The following is a 12,515-nucleotide window of genomic DNA, read 5'->3' as shown; positions in this document are numbered from 1 at the left end:
AGAACAAATTCGTCCAAATGCTTACCGGCTTTAGATCACAGTGAATGATGTCCAACTCGTCGAGAAATCTTAAACACTTAACGATCGAGTTGCAGAACCGCTTGATGAGGCTCAGGCTGAATCCTTGGTAGTTGTTCTTTTTGATCAGCTCGTACAGGTTGAGGCTGGTGGGCGGATTGGGGAGGGAGTGGGAAGAGAACGATAAACAAAGTTAGTGAAATGCATCAATTAGCTTAACGGCGATATTTCATGCCTGGTGCCCATTTTCCATTACAAAACCCCAGGTCACATCAGTGGCACGTTACGCGAGCTTCGCACAAAAGTGTCATCGTCCAAACAATTCCCAGCGGTAACGGAACGGAAAAGTTCCACCAATATGCCGGCCACCGCACGATGTCTTTTCGTTCCAGGATGGAGTTTTGTTCCATTTACGTACACATTTACGTCTTTGCGAAAGATTTCCGTAATTATATTCCACAGGAAAAACTGCTTCGGTTTTTAGTAACTTTTAACATTCCCTTCAAACAAACGCATATTTGCGGCACTTGGAACCGAAAATACCGATAGAAACAAGACACATTAGCTTTCCATGTTCATGTTTGCGAGCAATAAGTGAAAGTTAGTTTTAATTATGTCATTGAATGTTGTGCGCTCCAGGTGGAAAATATACACCCGTAGGCAGGACTTGGTGCTTTCTTATCGAAACTTGGAGCCGTTGGACCACGTTTGCACGTGCGTCAACTCTCTCCAAATCCAAGCTACTCAAAAGGGAATGGTTATGCACCGGGTTAGTAAACTCATCTTTCTCGCGTTTTGCAACCGGATTTTGCTGATCCTCGCAGGATGATAATGATTCACCGTTCCATTACCAAACAACTTAATGGCAGCGATTGCATGGTTACACGCCAACTAACCGGGCAGGGGCATTTTCTCAAAACTAATTACCTCAAATTAGTTTGGACGAATAGTGCACAATCTTTTTTCAAAAAGGCCACAAGTACAAAACAACTGAGCTGGCTTTAACAACGATCACATTTTTGAAAGGGAGGCAATTTTTTAAGCTAAATAACAAATGACACAACCGACCGTGCGACCCTGCATTGCTACTTGCACGGTAATTTGCCTAGCCCATGCAGCGAACCACCGTAGAGTGCATCCCGATGCATGACGCTGCATGCCGGTATGACCTTCAATTCGTGCATTATCACGATTTCTGTTCCTCCCCGGGACGGTTTCGTGGCTCGTCGAGCCGTCCTTTGGTGGAAGGATAATTTGTTAGGACATTCAGCATTAACTTTGCGAAGCAACAATAAGCAAACGAAAAAAAAAAAACACAGAGTAGAAGCAACACGCACAAACAAGGGTGACCATAATTGCAGAAGTTGCAGGTAGAAGGAATGCAAGACAGGCTGCTTAACAAAATTCACTCTGCTGTTCTGATACGTAACGATGAGCATGCTATAGTATGTTGATTTATGAAGGTCATTTAAGCATGGAGGCATCGTTTTGTGGATAAAGTTTGACATATTGTGGTGGGCTGTGAGAGATTCTAGCGAGACAACGCAATGCAAAATTGAATCATTGGAGGTGACCTTTTATCTAGCAAATGTACCTAATTTTTAACCCGACTTCGATTGACTTAACTATAAAATAATTGAACATCAAGGCGTCAAACATTAAACTATTCGACTTGATAATAATGCATCAAAAGAGGAAAATATTCCTTGTTAAGTATAAGTAATTTATTCAAACAAAAATCATGAAACAACATCAGCTACCATTTGCATGACGTTCATCCGACGATTGTCCGCAATAGCAACAATCGGAAGGGTAAAAATAACTCCCTGTTAAGCAAGAAAAAAAAATAACCCCCAAAGCCCACGGATGGGAACTTCATCATCTGGTTAATGTAGGGAAATTCACGCAACCAACGATATGAAGGGGGTTCGGAAGGAGCAAGTTTCCCAATAGAGTGATTTTTCATTTTTGACCTAAGAAAAACTTTATCGTGCGCTATGCGGGACTTTTCCATATCTCTCCAACACTCTGCCGTTGGCGTGCTTTTATCCATCCTTACCGAATGTGTCAAAGGCAGCAAAAGTTTACTCTGCGTCGCCACACCGGCTGTGTGGAACGGTTTGACCGGGAAGGCTCACACGCATATTGACAGCATACGCAAGCATTAATGGCTGTGGTGCGTTTGCGTAGATATGCGGGGAAAGTTTCCAACCAATTCATCGAAAGGGAGTCCATGATCGTGAAGGACGATAGGCAAGAATCCGACGATTTTTTTTTCGCTTTCTTGGGAGCGATTCCGTGGTGGATGATTATTGAACCAGCACAGTTCACACAGTGGATGCGTGCCGACGAAGTTTAGCAGTTGTGGTGAACCGTTTTATTAAAGCTAATTAGTAGGCGCATAATAGTTTATCATACGGTTGAACGAGGCGACAGTATGGGAGAAATGGTTATTTGTTTACCAAAACAAGCATTTATGATCAGAAAGGAGCAGCGTGGTTTGGTAAACAAGCTAATGGGGAGCGTAAGTTTCGTTGCGAGTTAAAATCGGAATTATCAAAATTTTAAAATCAAGTTGATTCAAATGATGCCTACCCTCCAAGTGCTACAACCCGTTCACATACACGCACACACGTCGTCCCATCAAACGTAAAAAGCTCATTAAATACCTCCTATGCCCGTGCGCCATACCTTTGCAGCATATCTGCTCCGAACATTAAAACGTTCAATCCCTCAATCAAATGCGGGCTCGTTAATGCTTGCTCGCTGCAAACTCGTTAAATAATGTGCCCACGTACATTAAAACATAACGATTCATTTCCGTTCTCTATCGGATCGTTCACCCAAAAAAAAAAACGTTCGAATACTACACTCGGGCTTGCTTTCCACGAAGAAAGCAACCAGCGCTGGAGGTCATCGCGCGGATTTATCTTTTGCTGAGATTTATTTGCATATCATTTCAGGTGATATCGCTGAAGCGCGGAGAGAGAGGCTCCAAAAAACAAAAGACTACAGCCAACGCAACAAACCTTTCGTAGCGCGCAATTCATCATTCCGGGCAAACATTCACCCAATGCTAAGCATAATGTTCTCCGTCTCCCAAAAAGGTGATCATCGAACCGATGGTGGAAGTAGCAGGTTAGATTTAATTAAAACAACATTTTGACTACGGTAAACAAGCTTATCTTTGCCAAACTATCGGACCGATCCACAGTACCCCAATTGCGCGCTGTCTGCACCGCTCCGTTCCCTCCAGGTCAGGCAAAGGTTATATGTTGCGATGCGCCATGTTGCGGTTTGCCATTTTTGGGAGGGCATCGTTGCGAGGGTGAACGTTTCCTCCACTATCTACTTTCCCGCACGACGAAGAAGCCACACAAATGACGAATTTTCAATGCGAAGTATGGGGAAGGAAAATCGGGTTTTCCCTGCAGCCGTTTTCCACGCGCATGGAAGTTGAAACGGGAAGCATGAAATAGCCAGCAAGCGTTTAGGCAACCGGCAATAAAGGCAGGCACGCTTCGAGGAAATTCGGTTGGGTTGGCTAAGCAAAAAAATGTATGAAAAAGGGCGAAAAACAATTCACATGGCTCAGATGGAGTTTTTGCGTTCGATAAAGCAGGAAAAATGGCCAATATATTGGATTTATTTTTGACTCGCACTGGATTATTTTTAGCCACTGTTGCCACTCGCTTTTTGTTTTGTATTGGGCAAAATGAAAATAAATACCCCATTGCAAAACCGTCATGTACACGGGCCGAACAACTCTGGAATGGGGAAGGTTTAACTAGTCAAGTCAAGGAAAATTCATAAACTAACCAGCAACCCCTCAGTAACCAGTGGAGCCGTCGAAGGAAAATTCGAAAGACTTCGGAGTCTTTGACTTCCTTACCTCGGACATGATCGAGCTGGTCTTGAGCCGGCGGTTGGAGACAAGTATGAAAGTTACCAACCCTGATCGACACTAAGAGGATTAAAAGGCAGGAAAACCATATTTCTGTTTGGGTTAAATATGGTTTGCGAATATACGCTTGTATGTTACGGTTTAAATGCAACGCAAAAAAAGAATCCTCAAAAAAGTTCAGGGCCAATTGGAGGGGGCATTAAATTTTGCACTTAGCAAAACAAATTCTATTACCATGCTGCCAGCGAGATTGTTCCTTAGCTCCGTTTCAGTCCCAGCAAAAGGGTGATGTAATCGATAAACTTACATTTATGAGCTTTGCAAGTCCCAAAATTTGCAAACACACCAGTTCGCAAAAGGTGCAGAAATGTTTGCTTCAGCTCTACTGCTGCCACTGGCTGGAGGAAGGACCAACGCAACCACCACCGCGACCGATCGTGCCCAAATCGACGGCAGTGCATGTTCCCACTAATAGTCCCCAAATTGCATGCCATTTACTATTGGGTGTGGAAAGATTTATGACAGTTGGTCGTTCGTGTTGTACCGTCGGCAGAATTTGTTGCAAAGCAATTCGACAGACCGTAGCGCACTATTGCTCAATCAGCTTGCCTTCGGGTGAGGTAGACGAAGAATTCCTCAAGCAAAACAACAAAAAAAAACAACCCCAAAGACACAAGACGCTGTCCTACCTCATAAGCTCGAACGTGATGCAGAGATGGTTGCGGAAGTAGAAGTAATCGAGCATGTGAATGACATGGTGGCTTCCGTCGGCATCCTTCTTCCGCAGCTCGTCCAGTATCCGAACTTCGACGAGGGCCTGATGATGGAAGCGCTTCTTGTTGCGGATGATCTTGATTGCCACGTACTGTTTGGTTTTGTGGTCCAGTGCTCGGATCACCTGTCCGAAGCTGCCCTTGCCAATGATCTCCAGGATCTCGTACCGGTAGCAGATGTGGTCGTGCACGATCTACAATGGAAGAGTGATATCAGATATTCAGTATCGCGGATGTTCTGGCGGATGTTTGCGCATTTCCTTACCTTCTGATAGCATCCATTCTCGTCATCGAAACCAGAATTAGGGCCAATGCCTGCCTTTGCGTTGATTTTGCGTGCGTCCAGTCCGAGATAGTAAATTTCCTTGTACTTCTCGATTTCCTGCTTTTCAAAGTCCGTCAAGTGTACTCCATGGTAATCGAGCGCTTCTAAAGGGACGCAAAGAAACAAACGGGAGAAGAATGGGAAATATCAGTCGAACCGTTTCGTTTCATTCGTTGAAGACTAATGCGAACGGGAAATATTAAATTAACACCTTCCTACCGTATGGCCACTCCCAGCGTTGAAGCGCTCCCGGGAGGATGTACGATACTAAGAAAAACCGACCGGAACCCTACTATCCGGAATGCTCTTTCTTAGTGTGCCAACCCAGCCACGGGCCTTTTCGCGCAAGTGTGCAAGTGGAGAGTAAATTTCGATGATAATAAAGACGTACTGTGCATAACTTCGCCAACCCACCAGGCAAGGAAGTAAAGGCATGCCGTGTGGCTTAGTTATTTATAATTCACAACCTCGGGGCACGTGAAGTTACCGGTACCAGCAACTTGTCCGTTTCTGCACTAGCGTCCCACTCCGCTCATCCGTCTGAAAAGCTCACCCTTGGTATGGCTCACAAATGGGTGGATGGTACCGCAGCATAAGTGCAGTCCGCGTGCCAACGTGCCATCGCAGTTGTAAGCCCGTAAACGTGCCGCATGCACATGGTACGGTTGGGGAAGCAATGTCGCTGATTTGGCGTTCCGTCATTCGGCTATGCATACAACACCCGTTTCTATTCCTATGCAGGTGCCTAGTAGTAGTAGTAGTAGTGGTAGTGGCTGCTGAGTCATGTCAAACCGGTGTCGCTTTGATTACATGTTGAGCGAGCGCAAGGCACCGCGTGCCATAGTGCCACATACGCATCAGCTGGAAGTCAAAAAGCCTAATTTTGGCACCGGATTCCTGCAATGACTTTCGCCTATTATGCCTCTTATGTCTTGATCATCATCTGGGTTGAGGTGACCTTAGACTTCCTTGAAAGGTTACATTTTCTTGCGATGCTTTAGGAGTCGCTTAATCATCATGAAAGTACAAAACTGTTCTACCAAACATTCTACTACAGCAACATTCTATTTTGAGCAACTTTTTTTGAAAAATTTACATAATAAGCGAATTATGTATTTAAGCAACTCAAGTTTCGGCTATTCGCAAAACTGTAACTGTTTGGCACAATCATGATGTCTTGTTTTGATGTGTTGGCTATTTTCCGGTTGCACGTTCCGAGGGTGTTACGCCCTCGCGGCATGTTTGAATGCGACAGTACTGCAGATAATTCGGAACTCACGCTGCCAGTGCTAGCTACATAGTATCTTACACGTCCACGTTGAAAAAAAAGATACGTTACCCCATGGGACTTCAAAACTACTGCCCAAATTCGTAACATTGTAGCAACTACGACAAACACGACCGTAGCGCCGCGAGGGAATTGAATACGCTCACCAACCTGCCGGAAGCGGCTACTTTTGGACCAAGCGGGTGTCTTCACCGGCACCGGGCGGCAAATGCAAATTGGTCTGCTGTCTTTCGCCCGATGGTTCTGATTCCACCGACACTAATCACTTTCCGTCTGGCGCTTACATCAAACCAATATCAGCGGGAGAGTAAAGGAGCCCAGCTTCGTTATGCTCTGTGCCACACCGGTGGGAATTAGAACCACCTCCCCGGGTAACGACTGCCAAACAAAAACCTTACGACACGCAACATGTTACTCCCCTCGCGTATAAGGGTCCAGAGCACAAGACCACAAGACAGCCGCATCGAGGCCGCTATCGCTATCGCTTTCTATGGAAGCGTGCGGCTTGCGCGAATGTGTGATGGTTGATTGTTGGGGGATTTTTTTATTTAGTTTTGTTTGCCATTCCGGTCGGCGAAGAAGACTGCAGCTATTTGTTTGATAGCAGCGTGGAGTCTTGCTCTCTCCACCCGCGCGAATCAATGATTGGGCCGACAGGAATGGTCTGTAATAGCCATCGATTGCCGCAACCTATTCAGCTCTACCTTCAATTCCGTAATGTCATCCAGCCGTAAATCCGCCGTGGAAGCGAACTTAACTTGACAGGATCGACATATTCATGATTTATTTTTAACTAACAAACGGCACCGACCGAAGGAAGGAGGAAGCCCGACGAAATCTATAACAAAATAATTGAATTGATTCGTGAAATTCGTACCATCGCTTCGTTGGTCATCTGTGGGAGTTCTAATCCACCAAAATATTCCAAGTTTTTATCAAAAATAATCTAATACTGTTTAATATTTTACTAAACAAAAAAAAGGTTGTTGGACAGCAAGCCGAACACACCGATAATAAAATCGCTGAAACAAAATACAACCCAACAGTCCAACCTGATGCGTTGCTTATCCACCAGCAATTGGTTTTCGTTATTTAGAAAGTCCCAAAAATTGGCCCCTATTTGCGAAACGACAGTGCGAAAAAGCAACACATGTGGGCGATCGGGCGTAAAATCATCCTTATTCTACGTATCATGCATTCCACTGGAAGCGAGGGAAAAATTGGGCCCACTGCAGGAAAGAAGAAACGAAAATGATGATGATGATGATGGGAATCGTGGACTGGTCCTGTGCGAAAGTCAGCCACTACTACTTTGTCGGGTGCCTTCTTGCAACGAAGTTATTATTCGGAAATAGGAAGGTGTTTCTATTGCCATTTTGGAGACGGTGGGTAATATACTACTCGTATTTGTTACCATGTACCAGAGCAATCGGTGACGTCAAGACCGGAACAACCTCTGGTAGGGCATAGAAGGGAGTTTTTTTGCGGCTTAACAAAATTGTTATTGATAAGGCTTTTACAATAAGCATAACGAACGTATTACACCCAACGTTACCTACAACACGTTTGGGACTTTCATTTTCGTTGTGGGTTGTTATTATTGTTACGTGCGCAGTACTGTGTGGTAAGGGCTCGTTACTTTGGAAGTTAATGGAAGCGTTGATTATTCTTCCAATAGTATAAAACACATAAAAAATGACTTGAAGCATCAGTTTCTTAATTTTCTGCAAAAGTGAAGAAAGTTGTTTAAATGAACAGATTTATATTGAACAAGACCCAAACAGAGATAAGAATTACATATCTACCTCAATAAATTCCAGATAAAAAATTCCAATTAGTCGGATTTATCTTTAAATGGTTATTAAATTGTTTAGATGACTCTTTTGTACATGAGATTCTTGTACGGTCCTGTTTTGTGAAGACCATTAACACTACCACTACCAAGTCTCTAAGCTTGAAGTGGCTTATCATTCAATTTCTTGGAATATGATACTGATGTCTAAAGACTTATTTCTTGGAAATCTCGTTTTTGTAAAAGCATTTATCTTAAGCGACGTACATGTAGCTTAAAAATAGAACATATTTTTATATTACTTCACATTAAAAGCAAGAGTAGATTGAAGGACACAACGGTATTGACTAGTGATACAGCATTGTACTTGATTACCTGTATCAGGTATCAACGTGTCCTTGAAAAATCCCAAGAATTTCTCTTCACAACATCAGAAAGGAGAGCCAATTTTGTACACTTTTATCCAGCGATCCATGGCGGTTCGGTTAGTGTTCCCAAAGCGGTGTTATTTTGAGACTACGAAACTAAAATATTCCCTCGCACAGCTGGTACGGATTCACACTGTACTTACTTGCGGGTGTCATCGGTAGCATCGGTTTGTCATTCTCCAGCTCGGTTGTGGTGTTGTTGTTGCTGGAGGGACTGAGCGGTGGTAAGGCGTTACCGTGGGCGTCAATCATGTTGGTGCCGGTGGTTTTGCTACTGTGGCCAGCTCGGACGACGTTCCTGGTACCGCTCAAGCCGGCAAACTCCGGCCGGATCGCTTCGTACAGCTGCGTTGTCTGGTCACGCTCTCTCCGACACTTATCACTGTCCAGCTGAACCTACGCGAAGAGGGGGTGACAAAAACAAAAACCACGCAACAGATTAGAACATGAGGTAACGGGGTCCTTTATCTTCATGCTTCAAACAATTCATAATCACTGGGGTGGAATAAAAAAATGAAAATTTCGATAACTACGGCACAACACTTGATAGGAGAATTCCAACACAACCTCAGGAGACACCAGCTCTTCCTTGGCATCCTTCAAAGCGTGCTGCTTTTGGGGTAAAATGCAAAGGCAACTCGATGCGAGCAGCTTTTGACGTATAGACTTTCGTGACATTTTCACCATGTCTGCAAACGAAGCAATCCACACAAGTTATGCAACAGTAGGCCTTTACAGTTCATAAGCTGACACCAGTGGCCAATTGCAGCTGGTATGCACATTTTATGCACTTTTCCTAACACACAAATCGTGGAGTCACTCTCCGCGTGGTTTTGGCCTCTAATTCCACGCACTGCAATCGCGAAACTGAACGATATCGGTCGCTTTGGGCAGAAAAATCAACGGTACCCCAGGCGAAGGTACTTAGCGTGTGGCGGGACAAGATTGCAAACTCAAACGTCACTTATCGTTATCAAAAGTGCGAATATAATAAAGTCTCACAAACGTCACACACATACAAACGCAAACATTGGTTTTGATTCAGCCCTTCGATCAGGGTTGCGTGTTTTTTTCGATGTGTAATTGTTGTGTATATTTGCTTTCGGTAATTACATCAATGCCGGTTAAATCTCAAACTTCCACCACTCACCATTCCAACGCTGCTTGGGTTTACAACACTGATCATTTAACAAATTTACCACACACACACGTTATCAATAGGTTGACGGTTCGATTCACCAATTCACGATCCGTTCACCGCTGCGGCTGTGTCTATACTCATCTACACAACGAGCGCGTCAGGCGCTTATCTTGACCACAGCAGCAACTTTCGTAAGAAACGATTGGGCATAATCCGCAGGGCGCTGGGGCTGCCGTCTCGATTTACCGCGAACGAGTTGAGTCACGCGAGTGTGGCGTCCCAGAGACGTCATTGTTGGATGAGACATCGTATCCGCTGCCCGTGGTGGGAAAACACATACCTGTACACGCGGGATGGATTAATGCACAGGGTTTTTGCATTTGGGTAGATAATTTTGGAAATGTTCGCTTCGTTCGCATGCGGAATAGAAATGCATTTTAAAGGCAACAAACACACTTCCGTGTTATCAGTTGGATGAATTTGCATAGCGATCTATTTTAATTCGGTTCGGTTCGATTTCAACCACTAAGCGCTTATCCACTGTCTGCCACAAGGAATGCAATTTCAAATGCTTCTCAGACAGGTGCAGCAGACAAAAACAAATGCGAATTCGCATCAAGAATAGAGGTGTGCCCAGGACCGTATAATGCACCGGTCTCGGCGAGCGCAGCAAATTATCATAAACATTCAACGATGCCGGTCAGGTGCTACAGACAAATCATCCCCGATCTGGTTGTTCCTGCTCATGTACCCACCTGCCCGCAAAAGCCAATTTAAAATTAATTACATTTTCATTTGCTGCATTTGCACCTCTCCGGCATGTTCCAGTGGGAATCGGGGAACGGAGACGGACGCGTGATTTGAATGTCACGTCTTGGAAGTTCCGGCAAATTGTCTCTTTGTAAGAGTTCGTTCAAGGCTCACGCTCAAACTTGGCCACATTGGACATAAAATCGATATGGGAAAGAGCATTGGATATTGTTTGTAATGTAGCACGATTTAGCAAATGACTTTTGACCGATAATAATTTTCATCTTTGAAAGAAGGCGAATTGCTATTTCGAATGGTATAGTGATATAGATAGTGTTATAATATTTTAAGATTAATTTTAGAGTTCAAGTGGTAACCTTGGAACCACTTCTAGATTATGTTCCAGTTGAAGTGGAATATGCATTCAGGTAGATGAACGTTGAAGATCCAGAGTTCCATAGAAATAGTTCTCTTCTCCCTCTGCACATTCTAGTTAAATCCAACCGGAATCTAGAATTCCAACCTTACAAACTCGAAAACCCTGCTATCATTCCTCGGTTTGTTCATCTTTGTTTTGATGTATTTATACGAATCTTCCTAAAGAGTGTGAATCGAGCAGTTCATGGATGAATCATCCGTGGAAGCAATTGGTTAATGTTTGTTTAGAAAGCCGCCGTTGTTATTTACCCTTCGGTTTTACTATTTTACAAGTCCATCCACCCATCAATACAACATCTGGACCAGCGCATCTTATCACCGATGCACCGATGCGTCAAATCTTGTAAGCCAAATGTAAGCAAACGCCCTCCAACCGTTCATTTATCAGTTCATCCGCGCACCGTTATCTATCGGAGCGACAAACAGCCGAGGTTATCTATCGCTTCCAAGAAGGTGAACCGCATCGGTGGACGAACCCTTGAGAAAGGACAACCATCTTCCATCGCTTCTTATCAGGGTTGGCTCGTGGCGAGGGCCTTTTTAATTGTAGCGAGATTTCGCAACGCGTCAATCACAGCTTCGATTGGCTGAACACAATCCATCTGTACAGCAGCAGGGTCAACGTCTATCGAACAGGAAGAGGCAATAGAGAATGCACATCGCAAATGCAACCGGAAAGCGGTCGGAACTGTCATCCGATAGTGGAACCGAAGGACGACGTGACGCTCGGTTTCGCGATTAGCGCGATGAGTCGTTGAGGGTTGAGAAGGTTAAAAAGGGCCAATCGCAGCGTGAAGAGATTTGCATTGTTTATGTTTTTTTTCACTTTTGGTTTATTTATTTTTTCCACATCAAGCTCATCCGCAACATTCGCCGCGTTCGTTATCATCGCGCGCAAACACACACACTCAAAAAAGTACTCGCGATTTCACTCTTTGTTTGCTTTGTCCGTTACGCCGCTGGTCTCAAGTTGTTGTGGTCTGCGCACGTGTTCAGGCCTCGGTCGTAAGCGTCGTACTTCGACTTCGCCATGCCCGCCAACATCGACTCGCGCGTATTGCGTCTGAAAGTGAATGGCTCTCGCGCCCCAAACCGCAAAAGCAGCAATCCTCCCACCGCCCAAGCTGAAGCTTGTTCCGCTCGCTTAGTGCACACACTATCAACCACCAGCACCATTCTGCTGAGCCGTTGCGATTAGCAAACGGAGGGATGAAGCAAGCTACGCGGGGGTGGAACTCGATCGTGCTGTAGGAATGCGAGCGAACGAGCTGAAAATCAGCTGACATTCCGGTTTCATTCAAAAGCAGCACACACCGGCTTCCACGCGGCGAGATTAAGAATTCTGCAGCCCGCGCAGTTTAAGGCAGGCTTTGTTCTTTTCTCCACCGTCCTCTGTGCGCTTTGTTCATGGCCAAATTTGTGCATGACAGCGCGAACGCTTTTGGATGCGAGGATTGGTTGAGCCATGCGATACCGAGCTTGAACTGAACTGTCAGCCGCAGCTATGATTTATCGCAAAGCAGCTCACTGATGAATGTGGTGTGGTGAAGAATTTGAATTACAGTAAATTATTGAGCTCAATTTTAAAGTTAATGTCAAACAGTTTTATCAACAATTTGTCAGAGAGCTTTGCTAAAAAGGTGCACATTTTGCTTGGT

At 44.6% G+C, this 12,515-nt stretch overlaps 1 protein-coding gene across 1 annotated transcript in view; it reads right to left on the bottom strand.

Moving 5' to 3' along the window:
* Positions 1 to 12,515, bottom strand: part of LOC128305417 (dual specificity tyrosine-phosphorylation-regulated kinase 4) — a 58,891-nt gene that overhangs the window by 7,456 nt on the left and 38,920 nt on the right. The window contains exons 3-6 of the mRNA XM_053042851.1: positions 8,672 to 8,924; positions 4,961 to 5,124; positions 4,612 to 4,889; positions 26 to 164 (exon numbers count right to left, since the gene is read on the bottom strand). Of these exons, the coding sequence (XP_052898811.1) occupies positions 26 to 164; positions 4,612 to 4,889; positions 4,961 to 5,124; positions 8,672 to 8,924 (834 nt within the window). The remainder of the gene's footprint in view (positions 1 to 25; positions 165 to 4,611; positions 4,890 to 4,960; positions 5,125 to 8,671; positions 8,925 to 12,515) is intronic.

Source organism: Anopheles moucheti, chromosome 3, assembly GCF_943734755.1.
Source record: "Anopheles moucheti chromosome 3, idAnoMoucSN_F20_07, whole genome shotgun sequence".
NCBI classification, from domain to species: domain Eukaryota; kingdom Metazoa; phylum Arthropoda; class Insecta; order Diptera; family Culicidae; genus Anopheles; species Anopheles moucheti.
This window is presented reverse-complemented; position numbering and strand designations above follow the sequence as displayed.